The following is a 23,770-nucleotide window of genomic DNA, read 5'->3' on the forward strand; positions in this document are numbered from 1 at the left end:
CTCAGGCATAATATAAACATAAGAACTTGAAGACGACTTTAAGCTTTATTTACAGACCATGCAAAAATTCAGGTGGCAAGGTGAAATCGCTAATGCCAATATTTGGGAATGATATATGATATAAATATATATTTATCTTGATTACATCCATGAATGTGATTTACAGAGAGTTTTATCTTGGGTCATAGTATATGCTAAAATGCATGCATAATAAAATGCCCTGCATATACATATACAGTAATCTATCATTTATCTGACCATTCAATTATCAGAATGGAGAGTTCTGATAGTTGAAGGATCGAATAATTGATTGAAGTACTATTGTATGGTGCTCTAATAGAAGTTGGTTGACATGCAAAGGTTGGTTGATTGAAGGATCACTGTTTTGAAGACTGGATAAACAGTAGATTATTGTGTGCGTGTGGGTGTGCGTGTACATACACACCCACCCACCCTGAGAAAGGCTAAACTCCTATCATACATATTAACCAGATGAAGAAGTGCTAAATTGTGTTCCAAAGAGAGAATTAGAAGCCAGAGACCAAAGAGTATAGCAAAAAATTGGCAAGCCTTCTATATAAATTACCATTTTTATAATTATTACATTGTTATTTTACAGACATTATTATCGAATTCAAAGACTATCATTCAAACCATTCAAGTGATCAGAGAGTGATTGAAGATAATGTAAAATTAAGCCAGAAGTTTGTATGTTTATAGAAAAACTCTGGGGATCTAGTTATTATGCATGTATTCTTGTGTTAGTAATGATATCAGAATTTTACTAGGAAAGTGATTATGTTAACCATGTACTTTAATTTTCTCATGTATATCTTTTAAACCTAAATAAATATGTTTTATAGCATTCTCCTAAATCTAGCCTGACTTGTGTATTCAAATAGCCACTCATAAAATTATTATCGAACCTAGCGGGAGAGAGATATGAATATAAGTTGATTTTTTAGACCACGACTGCATGCAAAGACAAAGCGAATTGAAATTAGTTGAATTAGTGTTAGAAAGTTTATTACTGTGTATTACTCTGAGAGAGCCACCTTGGATAAGAGTCTCATCTATTCTATATATTGGCTGGCGCAGCAAAATATAAATTCGTCAATATTTAACAGGCAGAATGTCTCAGAGGGTAGATTTTAATGCCTTGTCCCATACTTAGACAAAGCCCTTATGAGTGAAAGAATTACACGTGACTAAACTGAAGAGCGGCCAAATCTTAGTTTGTTTAAGGATAGAAGGGTGAATAGCTGATTTGCTAGACTTATTGGAAACTTATTACAAAAGGATAGAAGGGAAATAACTGTGTATGAGTGAGTAATGGAACATACAAATATATATAGATAGTAAAAGGTAATAATAAACAAGAAAAGGCTACACAACAAATGGCACAGCCGATAGGATAATGATAGAAGAGATTGAAGTAAGAAAGGATATAATTGAATATAGAGCATCGATATAATAGCGATAAATACAACACAACAGGGATAACAGCTTAATGTAGCAAAGTGTAAGTCAAAATTTGGGAAGCAAAGAAGATGGGATGGAGGTTATAGGATTGGTGGGGATATTTTAGAGGAGCTGAAAGATTTGCAGGTTATGGTAAATAGGGACTGTAAATTTCATGGAAATTTTGCTAAAATGTCCATGAAATTTGCTGTGACTATAACACAGCAGATCATGGGAATGAAGCAGAGAGCACAGTGTAGAAGAATGGATGTTTTGATTTCACTGTACAGGACTTTTCAAACCACATATGGATTAGTGTGCATATATTTGGTTGCCAGATTTTTAAAAGCATGATGAGCTGTTGGAGAAGGTTCAGAGACATTTGTTGATTTTTTGTCTCTGAAATGTAGAATATGAAGAGAGATTAAGAGAATGCAAATTACAGAGCATAGTGGGTAGAAGGAAGAGGGAAGACACGATTGAGATGTACAAATTGATAAGGGATAATTACCAGATTAGCTTGGATGAGAATTTTCATATAATATCTGGAGGCAGGGGGAGAATGAGAAGCCATCCCTGGAAGCTGTATAAAGCAGGTGTGCGCAAGGGGGTGAGGAGTAGATTTTTTACATAGAGAGTGGTAGGTGATTTGGAATGGATTGCTTGGGAGTGTTGTGAGTGCAGGGAGAGTGAATGCATTTAAGTCAAGGTATGATGAGCTGTGTATGTGAGTATGTGGCCTAGCATGATGAGTTTCTTAACTCCATGGAGGTCTGTTGATAATAATTCCACACAGCAGTCACCATCTTAGTCACTTACCTCTGGATCATCTTCACTTTTTTTTTTTATCGATCTCCAATGTAGTCATATCAAACCCTTCTAAAGATAGATGATAACTTTCAATGTGTTTTTTAGTATCAAAGTAATATTTTGAGTTATTTTTCCCACTTCTGCAACAAACCTTCTAAACTTAACTCTGTCCATTATCACTACCAAATCTAGTGTTTGATTCATTTCTGGCAGTCTAGTTACATCAATATAATATACAGCTTGGACTCTTTTCATCCCAAACTACACAACCTTGCCACAGAGAACTGGCAACCACTGTTCTTTATCTGCACTATGAGTCTATTTACATCATCCTGTGGGAACTCTAATATCACCTTTATTAATAACTGGTCTCCCTGGTTTAACTTCATCATCAAACTAGATATTTTGCTTCAAATCATTCATAGTATCATAGTAATTAATAGTAATAGCCTAAATACAGTGATTTACAGCAGGAGAAGGAATGCTTGCTCTAACATATAACCACTTTGTCAGCCTGGCTGGCCGAGTGGTTAGCGTATCTGCTCCCCAACCAAAAGGCTGCAGGTTCGAATCCTGCCGTGGGCATGGATGTTTGTGATTGTCTATGGAAATACTAGTGGTGGTGGTTGGCAGTAGATGGCGTTGGTGTAGTTGCGGTCAGTTGGTGGACTGAGTGGTGGAGACAGAGTTATAGAGCAGGTGTCCTCCCCCTTGACGAGTCTTTGGACTCCCTGGAGGTGTCAAATAATAATAATAATACTTTGAAATCTGCCTGTTTAGCTCCTAAATCAATATCACCAGCTTCATATTCATCCTCATTTGTTCCAGTTCATTATTATTAAGTGGATAATAATGGAGTCAAAGGATTCACTGGGAATGGGGGCACTCCACACCATTCAACCCACTGTCAATACTGTTTAATCCAACATCTACATAATTCATCATGCACAATATGCCATCTACCATTTACTAGTAATATTTTTGTTGGTTAATTGTGTGTGTGTGTTCTTGGGCTGATTCGTCTGTATGAAGGATGAAAAAATCCTGATTTTCTAGTGGAGAAGGAAACTCTGTTATCTCTGTATAAGATAGCTAACTCACCTTCAACTGAAAAAGTCCATATAAATTTTCCTTGCATCATGGTGAGAATCAATCTCAACTTTTCCAATTGAAGGGCACATATTTTTTAAGTGACTTCCACACATAAAAGGTTGAAAACCTATAGTATATTAATTTTATGTAGTTTTATTTCTTTTTCTTGCATAATCTGGAAACTCTTATCTAGAGACCAAACATGAAACTATTTCAAGCCACTTTAGACCTCCAATAAGCAGAGTGGTGGTCTCACACTGGGCGATGCAATTCATCTTCCACCAAAAGACAATCGCAAGAACCCATGCCCATAGTGGGATTTGAACCAGCCTACTGGTTAGAGAGCAGATACATTAAGCACTCAGCTAATCAGATCGTCAAAGTGCAGTATATTTTGAAATGACTTTGAATTATGTTAAAAATAACTTTCAGATATAAGACCACAAGGAACGTTATCTGGAGCTATAGATCAACAGAGAACTGATCAATTTTCAATGTGAGTGAACACATATGTGCAAGTCTCAAAGAATCTAACAATTTCCAACACAGATTATTAGATTCTTTGATGCGCACACACACACACACACACACACACACACACACACACACACACACACACACACACACACACACACACACACACACACACACACACACACAGAGGATTGAAGAAGAAAAATGAATCTGCATGATGGAAAATTTGCTCATTCAGACAGAAGAGATCAAATATGTAGAGGAGTTCCATCATTAGTAAAGAAAATACAGCATCTATCCTCATTGATAATAATAGGCTTATAATGGGGGGGGGGATTAAGAGATAACAGAATACACATTCAAAATTATATACATGTATATTCTGGACACAATCCAGTGAGGAAAGAAATGTCTGAAATGAACAAAATATAACCATACTTTGAAAAACAGCACATTTTTTTGGTTTGCATATGATATAATATTGATAAAAAATAAAGATATAGTTCCTGTATGCTAATATTATCACCATAATTACTCATTGCAATATTTCAAATCAACTGTTGGAAATAGTACTTGTATATAGATGAATTCTGTAATTATATTCCTGGGCTGATCAGTTTTTTTTTTGGATGGAAAAAAAAATTACTTTTTTTTTGCCCCTGCAACTTTTCTTCCAATCTTTTTCTTCTTTAAACTTTTCTTCTAATCTCATTCTAACAACCCCAAAATCTGTATACAAGACAAAACTGTTTTCCAGTTATGTTAATTCTAAACTTTTAGTCTATCCTGGTATATGAGTACACATGCTCACTTATCCCAGGTGTGGTCAGACACATGCTTGATTAAATCCCCCCAAATATCACTAGTTTTCCTGATTTTGCACTTCCAAACTCTCACTTAACAACTTTCTCCATTTAAATGTAGTCTGTCAGGCATATATGTCTTTTCATCTTTTCATCCATTAATAAACTGCACAATCTTCTCATTGTCTTTTTAGTAATCATAGCCTTTCTCAAATCTATCCTATCATACTGAGGTAGCAGACTCAAAACTTTTACTTTCTTACTCTTCATTTTTGCTACTTTCAACCATTCCTTCATATCTTCTCTCATTGCATATTTCTTCCCTTTGAAATCATTTGTTCCTGTCACAACAATAATCTTTTTCACTTCTTCTTTCTACAAACTAACAGCTTCACTAACATCCTTGATTTTTGCACCTTGGATATATGCTTTTGTCACATGTCCATTAAGTATACCTCTTATCATGAAATTGGCATACAATACCTTCTCCTTATTTCCAGTTTTTTGCACTTTCATACTTTCTGAATTCACTTTTTTCTTTCATTCTCCTGCATGCTGTACTACATGACAATCATTTTTACAGTCTACATGGATTTCAAAGACTCACTGTGGGAAGCCCAGATTATCCAATGCAACACCTACCAGACTTCCTTAATGGTATTCGCTGACAAAAGCACTGCATCACACTCAGGAAATCATTCCTCATTCTCCAAGCAAAAAATCTATTCCTGTGAGGCTCTTACTAACTGCATTCTTATTCATTTTTCAGAGATGACCCACTGGTATATCCACTAGCCAAGAACTGAAGAATTTCTCTGTTTCATTCCTATAAACCCTTTTAGCAACTTGAATGTTTCTATCATATTCTGCATTTTCTGCCTACCAACCAACCAACATCTGTGACACACAAACCCTCAATCTATCTTCATAGGATGTATTCCACAGAACACTCACCATCTTGGTTACTTGCCACTGGATCCTTCCTCTCCACCACTTTCTCATCTTCAAGAAACCAATGTGACCAGACCTGTCCATAATAATCATATGTGGCTGTATCAAAACTTTATAAAGTAAAATGATAACTTCCTTTATCTCTGCTTGTTAGTGTTCTTCAATAAGCAAGTAATATACCCCCCAAGCTTCAATTCCCCATTCACCAACATGCCTAAATCCTTAGCTTCATCAATTTCCTGGAGTACAGTTCCATCAATGCAGTACGAAGCTTGTAATCTTTCATCCCAAAATGCATAACTACTTTTCCACATTGAACTGACATCCATTTATCTTTAACCGATACTGTTGGCCTATTTAATCATTCTGCTCTCTATATTGCCTTGATTAACTATTGCACTACCCAATTTTGCATTATCAACAAAAAACTTAATCTCTCTCTCTATTGAAATCATTTCATATTTCACTGATGAGCAAATTAAATTGCAGTGGTCCAAGCACAGAGCCTTGAAGCACACTGCCTTCTGGATTTTGTTCCTCCATATACTACTCTATGGTAGCTATTTATCAGCTGCCCATATATCCATATCAAATTCAATATCGTGGCTTGGCCACTTCAAAGCTCCAGTACATAAAGTACTGGTATTGCAGTGGACAAAACACTTATCAAGTTTCCTAGTACAACAGAGACTTGGCCTTTCCTTTGATGGTGCAGGATGCAAAGCTTCAACACCAACTTCTTATGTTGGTTTAGTCCTGAACAGTTTCCTACAGTCTAATGGTTTAATGCCTATTCCCTGTAAGATACATCCTGAGCTACTAACTCCTAACAATGTGAAAGTGCTGGCAATCACCCCACCTCCACTTCCTGCAAAGTGACCAGACTTCACTGCTCCACATACAAGTTCCCTTTTTTATCACATGGCAAATGAAAAAAATGTGTGGCATAACTGATAAGTATGGAATCAAGAGAGGAGAGAATAAATCTGGCTCTGGTACCAAGAAAAACTATTTAAAAGATATTTTTGTGTTATTTATTATAGCTGAATGTCTGGTCTGGTTGGCCGAGTGGTTAACATATACACTCTCCAATTAACAGGTCATCACGGGTTCAAATCTCGCCATGGATGTTTGTAATTGTCTTTAGGTGGGAGGTGAGTTTCCTTACCCAGTGTGTGTGTGTGTGACCACAATCCTACTTATTGGAAGCCTGAAGCGGCTTGAAAATGATTCAATGTTTGGTCTCTAGAGCAGGGTTTCCAGATTATGTAAAAAACAAACAAAAATTCAAAAAATGCAAAATAATTTAAAGAAAATAGAAGAAAAAATCCTTAGCCCACTCATGGTACTAATCTACTATATAGTTACAATCTTTCATGAGTGGGAATCACATAAAAACAATGGGAAATTTCATATGAAATTCTGTTCATGATTTAAAAACCAAAGATAAATTGACAACAGGCCTGATAGACCAAGATCTACTTGGGGTATTTTCTTGCCATCAAACACCTATTTTGCAAACCCTTCACTCCATGCTGTTTAAAGAGCAATGTCAGATTGCTAATGATCAGATTCTCTTTCCAAATTTTCAATTTTTAGTATGATTCTACCATTCATTGCCAAAATTTTTCTCAGAACTTCTGTTCCTTTGGCCTTTAGCTATACTTGTTTATAACTGTTTCAAGGAATATGTTTACAGTTTCCAGGAGTTTCCAATAGCAACATGTGATTGGCTGGAGGGCAGCTGAACAGAAGCAGTCTGTGATCTTTGTTCATTCCTTTCCTGCTTCATGTAACTTTCTTTTTTGTGTATTCACTCTGATCATGTGATACTCATCACAGAATATATGAAATTTCTTATTTATCTTATATAATTTCTATGTGTAGACAGTAGGTGGTCTAGTGTGGAGTGCCCTCCCACAACGAGTTCCTGGACTCCTTGGAAGTGGCATGCAACAATAATAACTTCATCTTAAGAGTAATGGCCTCTCATCATTTCGTTCCATTTTAAGTCACTAGAGTTCACATAAACATCACTGACATCATAAGATGGTTACTCCTACCTGCATAAGATGGTCAGTTTGTTTTGTAAGGAAAAAATAAAAATAAATTTGAGAAAGATTATATTGTTATCTTTGCTTGAGACAAGTTAAGCTGAAAGCTATTATAAATATTCTTCATATCTTAGACACAGTTTGAATCCAGGTCTTTGCAACCAAAGGACACTGTCAATAATGACTCCACTAGAAAGGCTTTTGTGTATGTACTTGATGTGCATTTACAGTCAAAAGATACAGTATTTCTAATTCACCTCCAAAAAAAGTTCATTAATCATTTGAGTTTATCAAGATTTCAAAATTTTTCATTACCTGTTGACCTCTCTTGAGGTAACGGTAGATATGGTAGAATTATTTTTATGCTCCCTTAGTAAACTGCAGCAGAACTCTTGGCTAACTGCATGTAAATGTGTTAATTTACATATTCCCATTTTGTTTTAGCACTTTACGCAAATAAAAATAAAACTTTCCTAAAAAAAAATTTAAAAAAAAAACGCTTCTTGATAAAATAAAAGAAATAAATAGATCAGCTAAAACCTTTTATTCTCCTTATAAGTAGGCAAGGACTCAGTAGGCAGTTCAATCTCCACCAGCAGCCAATCACAGTTAACAGGTCCAAGAATATCACTAATTTTAAGTGGCATCCAGTGTAGAGACAGCAAACAAGTGCTGCCATGCTCATGTGGTCCCTAACACAATATGCTATCATCTGAAATACTGTAGATTTTACAGTTGATTTTCTTGAGTTTATAAGACAGAAGAAACTGAGTTTCTGGGTAGAAAAGCCCACTTGCCCATGCTAGAGATTGACTAACTCAAGAACTGGTCAAAGAAAAGCTTAGAAAAAGGTCCTGTAGTCACAACTTGAATTGAACTTAAGTCTTTCTTTGGAGAGCCTAGTGCTATGGATGCAAACACCACTTCTACTTGCATATCTTGTGAAAATAATATATATCTCATCATCAACAAATTCATGCCATGTACCCTCAAGGGGTGTACAGGATATGATAGTACTACATGAAAAATTTACATCGTTACTAACTTCCTATCTACAATTTTCCTCCAAATCAGTTACTTGTCAAAACTCCAACATTACCAGATCTCATATTTCTATCGTCTAAGGCACTTGGTACTATATCAATACACCTATATCTTGGTCTTCCTCTGGGTTGTTTTCCCGGCAGAGAACACTTGTTTTGCTAATCTTTCCTCGCCCATTCTGTTTCAGTGGACATACCATCTGAGATTAGCACTGCTAATGCATTCCTGGATGCTGACAATGTCAAGTTCTTTACTAATATCCTCATTTTTTATATAATATTGCCATTGCTGCCATCTGTTCATGCCTCTAATCTTTCTCAGGACTCTCATATTTGTGGTCTCTAGTCTTTAGTTAAGTATTTTACTTCTGACCCATTTCTCTCTTATTCATATGGCATAAGAGAGAAATTAGTCAGAACACTAAATTAGCTGTATACAAGACAGTGTTTAAACCAGTTTTAACTTATTGTTCCAACTAATTTCTCTCTTATTCCATATGAATGTATTCAATTGATTTCCTACCATACCAGCTTTGCTGATTCTGTTGTCTATTTCTATATTTAATTTACCATCTTCAGTAAAAATCGTGCCAAAGTAGCTGAAATGTTTACTTGTTCCACAGGTCCTCCGTTCACAACTCAGTTGACATTTTCAATGATTCTGCTTATTTTCATTGTCTTTGAATTTTTATTGCTGACCTTCATACCATATCTATTACAACAGTTATTCAATTTAGTCAGGGAATCTTGCAGACTTGTAGAGATTTATTTAGAAGTATAACATCGTCTGCATAAAGCAAAGAGCTGACATTAACATCTCCAATTTTGATATCATGTTTAATACCACTTTCCTTCATAATGTGATCTATATAGATAATGAATAACAGATGGCATAATGTACATCTCACACCAGATTTAAAATTACACCATCTTCCTGTACTTCATTCAATTCTAACTGCTGACTTACAACTCAAATAAAAACAAAGTATTGCTTGATATAATGCCCCATTGACACCATATAACTGTAGCATATATTGAATAGCTTCTCTCTTGGCACATTGTCATATGCCTTTTCAGATCTACAAAACTTAAATACAGATCTTTGTTATATTCCCATGATTTCTCGACTATTTGTAGTTAAGTGAAGATCTGATCCCGACAGCCTCTATTTGGCCTGAAATATATGGGGTGCTTAAGGGTCAAAGCTGTATAACTGAGAGGAGACCTCCACATAGCCTTTAAAGGAATGCAGAGAACCGACCAGGGCTTCTGACCTAATGTCCAATTTGGGATTTAGCCGACCAAATTGTATTCTGGACAATTGTATTCCTATTGGCTTAATCCAAAATACAAAATGATGGTACAACATGAAAAAATTTCATGCTGGCTGGGGCGTCGCCTGGTTAAACAAGGCCCTGTTGTTTTCTCCAGGGAACCAGGGCGAACAGCGAAAAGTCAGTTACTGGAACAAATCTGAAAACACACCAGAACATCATCAGAGTTAAAGATCGGTATTATCAACATAAGAAGTCTGAATGGCAAAGAAATGGAGCTAGCTGAGGAATTAGATAAGTACCAGACCGACATAATAGGAGTGACTGAAATAAAAAAGACAAAAACTGGCAAGATCTTTCTGAGCAATAAATACAAAATGTTATATTCAGGCAATAACAATCAAGGAAAAGAAGGAGTAGCCATAGTATTCAAAACTAAATACGAAGCTAATCTTCTTGAATGGCAGGCAGTCTCAAGTAGAGTAGTGTGGGCAAATATCAGAATGGGGAACTGGACAATGAGACTTATTTGTACTATGATCTCACAGAAGGTTCTACTAAGGTAGAAATGGAGGAGTTTTTTGAGGCTTTAGATAAAGCAACTGACACAATGAAAAAGGAAAATTTGGTGCTTGTTGGGTATCAAAATAACAGAGTAGGAAATGATTGTCAGACAAACAAAAATATTTGGGGAAAATTTGGAGAAAAGAGCAAAGCTAATAATAATGGCAAATACCTGTTGGATTTCTGCTCAGGACATGGACTGGTTATTACTAACACCATGTTCCAACATAAAAATGTGCACAAATTCACATGAAGAGAAGAGGCAAGCAATAAGAAAAATCTCATTAACTATGTTATTGTTGATAGTGATGTTTTAAAAATGGTGCAGGACACCAGAGTGTACAGAGGATTTGAAGTTGAAAGTGATCACCATTTAGTCTTGAGCAGGATAAAATCGAATTTCATATTGAAAAGAATAACATCTGAGAAAGTTTTAAAGCGAATAAAAGTTTCTCGGATGTGAACCGTAAGCTAAAATACACAAAGATTATTGAAGAAAAAATGAAAGAGTTTGAGAACAGGAACCAAACCATGGAGATTCAGTGGCAAGCCTTGAAGAAAACCCTGATTGATTCAGCCTGGGAGGCATGTGGTGAGGTTGTCTGCAAGGATAGAAAAATCAGAACTTCATGGTGGACACAGGAAGTTAAAGAAGCAGTGAAGGAAAAGAAGAAAGCATATCAAAAGTTCCTGGAAAATAAGTCAACTTGTGCTCGTAGAGAATACAGAGGCAAATGTAAGAAAGCTAAACATTGTGTAAAACTAGCTAAAAAAAAGTCATGGGATGATTTTGGCAAGAACATAAAAAATAAACATCAAGAAGGTGGCAAAATATTCTGGAGGTTGTTGAAAAAGCTTAAAAATAAAAGTCACATGAAAACGAGAGAAAAAGATATCCTTGAAGTATGGAGTAATTACTTCGAAAAATTGCTAAATGAAACAAGCAGTGATAGCACAGTGGTAAAACAACACTCAATGGGCATACAGTCAGGAATACATATCCATACTTGAAGTAGAAAAAGCCATCAAAGTCTTGAAATGTGGAAAGGCAGCAGGAGCAGATGATATTCGACCAGAAATGCTGAAGTATGGTGGTATAAAAGTCTTGTAGTCGCTGCACCGAACAGTTCAGAAGGCCTGGACAGAGGAACGAATTCCCGATGACTGGAGTTGAGCTCTCATACTACCCATATATAAAAAGAGAAATAAAACTAAATGTGAGCATTACAGAGGTATTTATATATATTTAAAAATATCAAACTTTATATTTAGTTCATTTACCTTCTTCAAGTCTGTAAAACACCAAAGATTAATAAGCCGCCGAACGTCTTGAATAGAGGCAGATCTTACTGCTTGCCATAAACCAGGCTAGAATTAGAATAACATAATGCACTATATAAACTGCAATATTTTATATTTCTTTCTTTTCCTCTTATATATTATTATTATTATCTGAGACCTTCAGGGAGTCAAGGACTCATTGAGGGAGGCTATAAATCACCCAAACCAGCTATCATACCTTCCCTTAAATTCATTCACACTAGATGCACTCAATACCCCTAAAGTTGATTCTCTGCCTAAAGGCAAACTATTCCACTCACTCACTGCTCTCTGGGAGAAAAACCTAGCTCTTACCCCTTTCTTGACTGCAAATAAATTTAACTTTCATGGATGCCTCTGTGTTCTCTACCCACCTTCCATATAACAAAAAATTTCATCAGTTAACATCCTATAACAGCCATTCAAAAGTTTATAGACCTCTATCATATCGCCCCATATAACAAATTGATTTCACTTAAAAAATGCAAATGCAAAAAATGTGGTAACTGTGTTGTCTACTCAAACACCAAATTCAAACTGCTAAGAACTGCTTTTTTATGCACAGTTGCACAGTCAGTTATGTAATTCGGGGAATTCCCAATAAATGAAATTTGTAAGAATTTAGAATTTTCTTAATTGAAACAAGAATGCAATTCTACAAAATTCTCAGAATTTTCTTAATAGAAACAAGAATGCAATTCTACAAAATTCTCAGAATTTTCTTGAATTACAGATATTTTCCTAAATTAGACTTTAGGTTGGTAGTGTAAAAGTGAATAAAAATCGAGTAAAAAAAAAATTATTTTTGATATCCCAATTTGCGTAACTCCGAATTCGTGTAAAAAAAATTCGCATTAAAAAAGGTTTAGGTGTACTTGCAATCTGTCTTCATAATCTAAATCCCATAATCTGGATATAATCTTTCAAACTCTTCTTTGGACCCTTTCCACAGCTTCTTTACCCACTTGGAACCCGGAGACCAAATCTGCACACAATAATGCAAGTGCAGTCTTATCAAAGCCTTATAAAGAGGCAAAATGACTTCCTTATCTTTACATGCCAAGGTTCACTTCAACATCGCAATTATCCTCTGAGTTGTACTTGCAACTTTTGCTATGTGACCTTTGAACTTTAAATTCCTATCCACCAATAAGCCAATATCCCTTGCCTCTTCAGCGTCTTGTAGCATAATCCTGCTAATATGCTTCTGGAATTCTAATCATGCCAAAGTGCATAACTTTACGCTTACTAACATTAAATTGACAGCCATTTTTGTTTGCACAAATTTCCAGTCTATTCAAATCATTTTTTAATTGCTGAATATCAGTAACATCCCTGATTGCCCTGCCTATCATTGCATCATCGGCAAACAATTGCATATCTGATGTTAGATCCTTTCTGATGTCATTAATGCACAGATTGAACAATAATGGCCCAAGGACTGAACTCTGAGGTACACCACTGTTCACCTTAAATCTGGCAGATTCACGCCCACTGTATACCACTTTTTGATATCTGCCTGTCAACTATCCCATGATCAAAGTCAAGAGTTTATATTCCAATCCTATATTCTCCAGTTTATGCAACAGCCTTTCATGTGGTATTCTATCAAATGCCTTAGAAAAATCCAACATTATCATAGTGTATCCATTCCCTTTATCCAACTTGGCCATAACACGGCTATAAAATATGAGCAAATAGCTAAAACATGACCTTCCTTGCAGAGCAGCATGTTTATCTATCCATTTCTGTATACCAGTTCTTACCAACTACTCTAAAATCTTCACAGCCGCACCAGAGATACTGATAGGTCGGTAGTTAGACACATCAGTTATTGCACCACCCTTGTACACTGGAACTATTATACATTCCTTCCATTCTTGTGGTATCATTCCTGAGCTGAGACTCAAGTTATACAAACATGTGAAAGGCATAGCCAATTCAGCTGAACATGCCTTTAGCAAATGGGCTGATATTTCATCTGTCCCTATAGACAAATTCCTATCCAGGTTATGCAACAGCTGTTCAACCTCATTTTCATGAACCTCTAACTCTTCATACAATGTAGCAGTAGCACTGCGCACGCTACAACACCTGGTTGATATATCTTAGCAAAGTGAACACTCATTAACTGAACAATCTCTTTAGCTTCCAACACTCAAGTACCATCTGCATTCAATAAAGTTATTCTTCCACATTCATTCTTTCTTTTACTTGTGGCATAACACTAAAATTTTTTTGGATTACCTTTAGCTTGCATGGCCAATTTCTTTTCATACTCCAATCTAGCTTTCCTCACAATACTCGTTACTTTTCTGGCCTGAGCTTTATATATTTCATAACTCCTCTCACTCTTATTCTTTCCACCTTATCTTCTTTTTGTGGATTTCTTGCTTAATAAGGTTGGACATCCATTTCACTCCCAATCTATTTATTCTTCAAAACACTAGGGGATACATTTAGATACCTCATTTAAGCACCTTTAATCTTTATGTCAGCAATTTGTCAGCAATTCATGGGAATCTTTGAAAATTCCCATTTTCAAAGATTCCCATGAATTGCTGACATTTTCCCCGTTCAGTAACTGATACTGTTGTGTCGACTTCTTTCTAATATACGTACTTTTTAGTCTATCATACAAATACTCATAAGACTCTTTCTCAGGTATCCCGTGGTACCTCTGAATAACAAGGGAATTGCCTCAGGGTCGAGCCAATACTGGTGTATCAGATTATCTGAGATCAACCTCTCATAAAGCTCTAAGAAATTTATTTTTTATTGCTGCACCACTTAAGGCTTTTAGATTAAACAAACTATATCAATCAAGAGGTGATCTCTAGAATGTACTTTCTAGAATGTATCTTGCAAACGTGGCCAAAATCTCTACTTCGTAATTTCCTGCTTAGGTTCATATTAAGTTTTTATTAGAGGTGCATCGGATTCCAAATTACAGACAATCTTAATTGGATTCAAAAGCAAGGTTTATTGAACACTATAAATATATATATACAGTACATGTTATTTTAGTTCTCACTTTAAGAAGGTTCCTGACAATTAGGTTAACATTAAAGTACTCTAACAACATACAAATACTCAAACTGATTATTTTATATTAGCAATATCAATCCTATCAACAAAGTAAGTACTCTAGCTAGGTACGAAGTTCATAGCAATAATTACTTTAATTCAGTCACAACCCACTCTAGATAGTATTAATGTCATTCGCAATTTGTTACTAATATCAGTCTTCACTCTGAATTTTATCTTAACATTCTTTAAGCACACATTATAATTCAATTCCATAAGGAAGCAGTAAATTTATGGTATTCATCTTTAGATCACTACAGTTCAGTTTTATATGATACTATTAATGTTCTTTCCTCTGAATCATAACATGACACAAATCCTTTCAACCATAGCTAACAAAATTAGTAAATTCTACTTATCTATCTTGGACGTTCATCACACTAATTGATCTGCAGGAAATTGTCTCTCCTTGATCGAATTTTCCATAGATTCCCTCTGCTGGCTTTAAGCACACACGTGGCTCTCTGTGCTATCGGTGAACTTTCACAATCTCTGCATGACAAGCGCATAACCCTTCCTTCTGGGGATGGCTGGGCCTATTCTCCCTCCATGGGACTACGGACCTCGAAATTCCGCTGATGCCTCGACCAAAACCCCCGGAGTGGAGGTGCTGCAACCCTTCTCCAGTTCACAACACTGAGAGCCCAACACCAGGAGATCCAGAACAAAAAAGCCTTGTTTGGGGGGGGGGGGGTTCTTGACCCTTTTATTTCACCCTCTATCTCGCTGATTCTCGCACTCCACGATGTCCACCTAGCGCTTGGAACTTTTTGTCACGTGGGTCAACGTCACAGCGACCACCTTTCTCCGTTATCCTTCTCGTGTGCCGTTGGTAAGCGATCGCCTTGGGCAAACCCCTCGCATTACTGCTTCGTGAACTTTGGATTTACATCCCCTTCAGAATTTTGTGCAAGCCATTCAACAACTCTTAATACTCATGGCTCTAACAAATATTAAATATTTACACATCCACTGTTATTTACACAAACAAGTGAGTGATCTTTTGCTTGAAATACTTGATTACTCTTTTTTCTTAAGTTTGAAACATTTAACATATTTACAAAGTTGTATTATAACACTTAGAGACAAACACATGTATTTATTTTCCTTTTCATAGGGTTATGTTTGTTAAACCGTGATAAGAGTGGAATTCCTAAATTCACAATCTATCACAATTTAATAATACCATGGGACCAAAGAATAGTATTCTCCTAAGTTGATCATAATTTCGAGCTTTGTAGTTCAGCATGTAACCTGTTTTAATCGGAGCATCAATACAATTAGATACTTTCCAAGAAAGTACAGCATGATCACTGTCACCAATTGGTAGTAAAATAGCCATATCCTTGACAGACCCCTTCTGATGCAATGAGCAAATCCAACACTCTTTGACCCCAAGTTCCTTCTTTCACATGCTGCTTGAGAAAGTTGTCTCGCAACAATTCAATAAATTCTTCTTCTTTCTTATCATGAGATTTCTCTTCTACCCAATCACTGTTTGGAAAATTAAAGTCACCCATAATGATCATTCGTTTGGTACCCATAAGGCTAAATTAGCAATGCATTTCTTCATCCCCTGCAACTGAGCTGCCAAGTCTATAGCAATACCTCCACCATATATTTCATTCTGTTAACCTCCACTTCACACCAGATAGACTCAAACTCACCGCTATATGAGACATTGTTACCATCAATGTTTTCTTGTGTTTCTACCCTAAGTGGACTTAAGTCATCTAATATAATTAGTAGCACTCCTCCTCCTCTCCTATCTCTTCTGTCATTCCTAAAAATAGTATACCCATTGCACTCAATCCCACTTACCATATCAGATTCTGATAGCCAGGTTACACTAATGCCAACAATCTTAAGCAACATCGTATTCAATAAAGCAACGAACTCAACCCCTTTGTTTCTAATGCTCCTGGCATTTGTGTATAGACATAATAAATTACCTAGCCTATTCTTTAATTATAAGAATGCAATCTATATATATAAGATATGCAATATATTTGGTCTGGTTCTAGAATTTTCTCTTTTCACTTCACATTGGAACCTAAAACATATTTTTCCATCCCTTCACCATATACATAACCATGTTTGAAGACATTCATATATTTATCACATTTGCATACCATAGCTGAACTTTCACTCACATTTTTCTCATTCCTCCCTTGATGATCTAGTTTCCCTGACTCTCTGCATTAGGTCTCACACCAAGAAGTAATTTCTCCAAGCTTCTAATGCCAAATGAATTCAAGTGCAGGTCATCTTTCTTATAAAAGTCTTTTCTGTCATCAAACACAACCCAGACATCTGAAAATTTGCATCCATATCTTTTACACAGCCTGCACATGAAATCATTTGCCCTCGTCATCCTACTTCTTAACTCAGTACTGCCATATCTGGGTAGTAATCCAACAATTTTTACTCTCTCACATTTCTTTCTCGGTTCTTCCAAAAGACCTTTCATATCTTCTCTCATACTATATTTGTCACTACTTAAATTATTTGTACCTAACAGAACTACCATCTCTTTTACTGTTCTTTTTTGGTTTTCAATTACATTTGTCATATTTTTAATTTTTGCTCCCAGGAAACTAGAAGTGGTGACTCCCTCGGCAAGCACAAATTTTAAAATTAAGTCACCATACCATATGACTTCTTTTTTCTTAGATTTGAACTGACTTACCTTGTTGTTATTAATATTTTGACTACCAGGTTCAGTACTTTCCTGCCTGTTCTTGTTTTGTTTCTTTTTCTTACCCTGTCTAAGTTCAGTTAAACGTTTTCCACTTTTTCCAATTCCTGGTAGATTTTCTAATAATTCTTTTATCAAGATATTTCTAATGTCAACATATCCTCAGATAAATTATCATCACTGCAGCAGTACTTTTGTTCATTAGGACAAATACTCTCCTCAGTAGTAACTGCCTTGTTACAATGAGTTTTTGGTACCATTTTTAAGAGTAGTAAAAAGTAATAACATTTCTGCAATTATATTATAAAATGTTATAGTACTATAATTACACTAAAAAAACTACAATAATATAATCTAAGAAAACACTTAATAAATAAAAACAAATCACAAATCTTTCAGGAGCTCTCTATCAGCACGTCTTTTCACCTGATAGCCTTGACGTCAGAATTTTATTAGATAACAATTAATATATTAGATTTATTATATATTAAATATATTAGATATATTATTAGATTTATATATTAGATACATATACTAGATATTTTCTTTTCTTCTTCCTTCCACGGTTAGGCCTACTGGTTCCGGTCTCACACCACCTTTTTAGGGGTCTTCCTCTACTTCTTTTTCCTTTTGGTTTATAATTTAGTATTCTTTTTGGTAATCTTTCTGTTGACATTCTATTTACTTGTTGGATTCATTGATTTCTATAATTTTCTATAGTTTGTAAAATTGGTTGTTGTTGTTGAAGTTCTTTTAAAATAACTGCATTCCTTTTCTTATCTAATCTAGTATAGCCTGCTGTTTTTAGAAATTTCATTTCTGATGATATTATCCTTTGGTAATGTATATTCTTCATTGTCCATGTCTTGCTTCCTTATAATATTATGGGTTTTGTTAAAACATCAAATATTCTTAGTCTAGTACCAAATTTGGCTTGAAAATATTATTAATCATGCCTATAGTTTTGGTGAATTTACTAATTTTATGTTTTGAATCAGTTTCTTCGATGTAACTTATATTACAACCAAGATAATTAAAATTATTAACTTGTTCAATTGGTTTGCTGTTTAGAACTATTTTGCTTCTTAGTGGGTTCCTGTCCTTTAAATGATATAACTTTTGTTATTTTGGTAGATATTTTCATCCTGTATTTGGTAGCAATCCTGTCAAGATTGTAGAGAGCCAACTGTAATTCGTCTTCTGTGTTAAGTGATTAAAATTTGGTCATCTGCATATAATAATGAATTTAAACAATAATTTGTTTCTAATTGAATTCCTGTTTTATTGATACACTGCCATTCTTTTAATATTTCATTTATATATATATATATATATATTAAAAAGAATTGGAGACAGGCTACATCCCTGTCTTACTCCTCTATTTATTTTTATCTACTCTGTAAGGTGTGTTGTGTGTTGTTTGGTTTTCACAGTTATGATATTTTCATAAATACTGCCCACTGCTTTCATTAATTCTTGTAGAATTCTTATTAATTCTTTTATTAATTGTGGAAGTAATTCTATTTTAATTAATATTTCAAAGAGTTCATTCCTTTGCTTTCAAAAGCTTTTTCATAATCTATGAATAATATATGAGTATTTAGATTAAATTATTATTATTATTATTATTATTCGTGACACCTCCAAGGAGTCCGAAGACTCATCGCAGGAGGACACCTACAACTGTCTCAACTACTACACTGAACCTCTACTACGAATCATCTCCATCTACGCCATCCACCGCCCACCTCCACCACAACCACAACTAGTATTTTTTGTCTGTAAATTGTGTGTGTTCTGAAGTGCCGATTTGTCTGCATGCGGGATGAAAAACCCGAGTTTCCGGGAGAAAAAACCCTGCTACCTCCGTATGAGATCGGCTAACTTTCTCTTTGTTTTCCAATTAACTGTTTTAAAGTGAAGACTGGATCAATGCATGATTGACCCTTTCTAAATCCATTTTGTTCTTCTACTAAATGTTTTGCAATATAGTTGTTTATTTTCTTTTCCAATAGTGCTGTGTATATTTATATATCCAGAATCCAACAAACTCATTCCTCTGTAATTTGAATAATTTGATTTCTCGTCTATTTTGTAAACAGGTAAAATAACTGATTTTTTCCAGTCATCTGGAGCTGTTCCTTATTGTAAAATTTTGTTTAGCAGGTTTAATAATCTCTGATGTAGTTTTAAGCTAGCGTATTTAAATAATTCTAAATTTATTCCATCATTATCAGGTGCTTTCTTAATTTTCATTTTCTTTAGAGTTTCCATTAATTCATCTAATGTTATGATTTCTGATTTATCACTTTTGAATGTTATTATTATTATTACATAACACCTTCAGGGAGTCCAAAGACTCATTGAGGGAGACACCTGATCTACAGCTCTCCATCTCCACCACTCCATTAGCTGTAGCTACCTTCATCTACACCAGCGCCATCTACTGCTGACTACCACCACTATTTTCACAGACAATCACAAACATCCATGCCAACGGCAGGATTCGAACCCGCAGCCTTTTGGCTGGAGAGCGGATATGCTAACCACTCGGCCAACCAGGCCTGTTATATCAGGAGCAGTGTTGCCTTTTTACCTCTTTTTTTTCTTCCCTAGCTCCAAAAATTTTGATCTAGCACCTAGCTCCAAATCTAGCTCCTTCAGAACTAGTTTCAGCTCTTTTTAGTTGTTTTTGTAACTTATTGTTAAAGGAATTGTTTTAAAAGTTTTCCAGATGTTCGCATTTGATAAGGAATTGTATTGTATGTTTGGTGCGAGCATCGTACACGTTTCAAATGCATGATGACGTCAGTCAGTCAGTCATGTGGCCCAACAAAAGTGCCATTTTGTCGCCTTAAAGTTGATAGCACCTCTACAAGTTAGTCTTTGCACAGTGTTCTGGTTGGTAGTTATGATAGCGAATGGGAAGTTTTTAAAGACTGATTGTAATTCGTTGCAGTAAAGAGTTGTATACCCTTCTTCAAAAATGAGCAAAGAGAAAAATAAAGCTCACAAGCAAAAATTTAGGAGGGAGTGGTTGCAAATGGAATGTTTAGTAAATGGTTGTGTGAAGTTCCTGGTGATGCTACAAAAGGCCACTGTAAGTTTTGCAGATGTGATATAGCTGCTAAATATTGTCAACTTGTAAAGCATAGCGAAACTAAGAAACATCTTGCTGCAGTTCCATATAAGGCTGTTCATATTACAAATATGCTTGTGAAAAAGTCTGAGACTGCAAACTTCAAAAGTAGGTTAGCATTATTTCTTTGTTGTCACTCATCATTCAACAGTTGCGATCATCTAATAGATCTTTGCAAAAATATCGGCCCAGAGAGTCAAATTATGACAAATGCACCAAACTAAGTGCTCTGCACTTGTAAAGAATATTCTAAATGAGTTTTTTGAAGATGATCTAACTGTGGACATTGGAGATGAAAATTTCAGCTTGCTAATAGACAAATCGAATGATATCACAGTGAATGAGATTTTAGAAATGGCCATCATTTATTATAGCAAGAAATTCAACACAATTATGCATACATTTCTGAGTATGGTGGTTCTAGAAAAGTGTGATGCTAGGGGTTGCACTGAAAAAAGAGCTCTTGACCAAGAAACTGGACATTAAAAATCTCATTGCAATTGGTACAGACAACGGCAGTGTTATGGTTTGTGTCAATAATAGCATTTATGAACAACTGAAGGCATATATTCCCTCCTTAATTTTAATTAGATGTGTATGCCATTCATTACAACTGGCAATGTCTCACACTTGTGCAGAATCTCTCCCAAGAAAATTCTAATTTTCTTGGGAGAAAATAAGAATTTTCAAGTTTCAAGTTGCTGAAACGTATAAGTGATTTTTCACATTCTTCTTCAAGAAGCAGCATACAAAGAGCTCTATCAAACTATCAATGAAAATGATGCACCGCTGAAAATTGTTAGCAATTGTGCAACAAGGTGGCTCTCCATTGAACCTACAGTAGACAGAATAGAACTCAAGCATCAAACTATAGGCCTATCTGTGTGTCAGGTGTTGTGGTTAAGTTGTTGGAGAAGCTTGTGAGAACCAGGATCCAGAGTTGGGTTGATAACAATGGTATTATCTTTGATGGAAAGCATGGATTTGCTAAAGGGAGGTCATGTTTTAGTAATCTATTTACTTATTACAATAAAGTGACTGCTTCCTTGGACAGAGGAAAAGGATACACAGTAATATACTTGGATTTCGCAAAGGCGTTTGATAGAGTACCTCATGATAGGTTGACAGTCAAACTAGAGCAGATGCGGTTGGATATTAGATTGGTGCATTGGATTGGAGACTGGCTATCTGATAGGTATCAACAAGTTGTGTATGGGGGAGTGATATCCAGGAAAAGGAAAGTCACTAGTGGAGTGCCTCAGGGGTCTGTTTTAGGTCCATTGCTGTTTAACTTGTATATTAATGATATAGGTGAAGATTTGGATGGAGATATTCAGTTATTTGCAGATGATGCAAAGTTGAGATGAACCATGAAGTGTAGTGAAGATGTTGTGGCCTTACAGGAAGACTTAAATAGATTGAGTGATTGGGTACGGAAATGGGGATGTGAGTTCAATGTTGCATAAAATTTGGAAAACAAAGATGGGATGCAGAATTTATGCTTGGTGAGAATATATTGTTGGAGGTAAAGGAAATAAGAGATCTGGGAGTAATAGTGGATAAGGATCTAAAATTTAGGGGACACATCACCAAAATTGTGAAGACAACACAAAGGCTTCTGGGAATGATGCGGAGGACACTGAAGTGTAGAAGTAGGGAAGTTCTTGTTCCATTGTATAAGGCTTTGATTAGGCCACACATGGACTATTGTGCCCAGATTTGGTCACCAGGTTTTCAGAAGGATGAAGAGATGTTGGAAAAAGTCCAAAGGAGACTGACTAAGGTAGTTTCTGACCTCTGGCATGTCAAGTATGAGGAAAGATTGAGAAGATGCAATTTGCAGATTCTGGTGGACAGGTGGACAGAGTTGGTAAGGAGTTGTTATAGGATCAATGCTGGAGAAGTTTTACAGAGAATAGTGGGAGATCAGGGGGGAACCAGAGGTCATCCCTTGAAACTGTATAAAGAGGGTGGGAGTAGGGGAGTGAGAGGCAGGTTTTTTTCGTGCAGAGTTGTGAATGATTGGAATGCCTTGCCTGGGAATGTGGTGTCTGCAAAGAGTTTGAATGTGTTTAAAACATGGTATGATGAGCTGTGTGTGTGATAAAAGGATAACATATTATTATTATTATTACCACCCCAAGACCTCCATGAGGTCTTGGGGTGGTAATAATAATAATAATATGTTTTCTGTTGGTTCTTTGTTTATTGTCAGCTTCAACTATTTGGGGATATTGATATATTACCCATAATGTATTACCCAATTACTGCATAATGATCTGTATCTAGATGTAGACCTCTATAGACTGACATCTATTATTAGATTTGTAGCCTCTTGCTTCTCAGGTATATTTGTGAACTTCTTTATGTCTAAAGAAGGAATTTACTATTTTCAAGTTATTGAACAGCACAAAGTCTATTAATCGTACACCATTTTTACTTTGTTGTGATTCTCTATTATTTCCCATACAATTTTTAATTGTTACCTATTCTTGCATTTAGATATCCTAATATGAATATGTAATCATTTTTATTTATTTTATTAATTATCTGTTGAAGCAGTTTATAAAATTCTTCTGATTCTTCCTCTTTATTCTCCTCAGGAGCATAAACACTAAATATTGGTGTTTCCTCTTTGTATTTTTAATCTTACTTCTATTATTCTTTCATTCCAATATTTGTAGCTAAGTATATTATTTTTCCAGTCTTTAGATATCATAAGTATTGTTCCTGCTTTTACTCTTTCTGATTTCTTTACACCACTATATATTTGAATGTAATGGTTTAATTCTTTAATCCCTTTTTGTTTCTGTTATAGCTGCTATTTTTATGTCATAACTTTTTTAATATTTGTCTAGTTCATTGTCTTTGTGAAAAAGTCCTCTTACATTCCATGTTGGCACTCTGATAATTTGATTATATCTTTTCCAGTTTTTCAGTATCGTATCCTTTACCAGTCCAGGGCTTGTTTCCAATTTGTCTGTCCAGTTTCTACTTGCA

At 35.4% G+C, this 23,770-nt stretch overlaps 1 protein-coding gene across 1 annotated transcript in view; it reads right to left on the reverse strand.

The window, feature by feature from the left end:
- Positions 1-23,770, reverse strand: part of LOC150097074 (uncharacterized) — a 376,162-nt gene that overhangs the window by 181,484 nt on the left and 170,908 nt on the right. The window contains exon 7 of the mRNA XM_090408120.1: positions 11,808-11,894. Coding sequence (XP_090264246.1) covers positions 11,808-11,894 — 87 coding nt within the window. The remainder of the gene's footprint in view (positions 1-11,807; positions 11,895-23,770) is intronic.

This window comes from Typopeltis vanoorti, chromosome 18 (assembly GCF_054136105.1).
Source record: "Typopeltis vanoorti isolate ZY-2024b chromosome 18, IOZ_Tvanoo_1.0, whole genome shotgun sequence".
In the NCBI taxonomy this organism is placed as follows: Eukaryota; Metazoa; Arthropoda; class Arachnida; order Uropygi; family Thelyphonidae; genus Typopeltis; species Typopeltis vanoorti.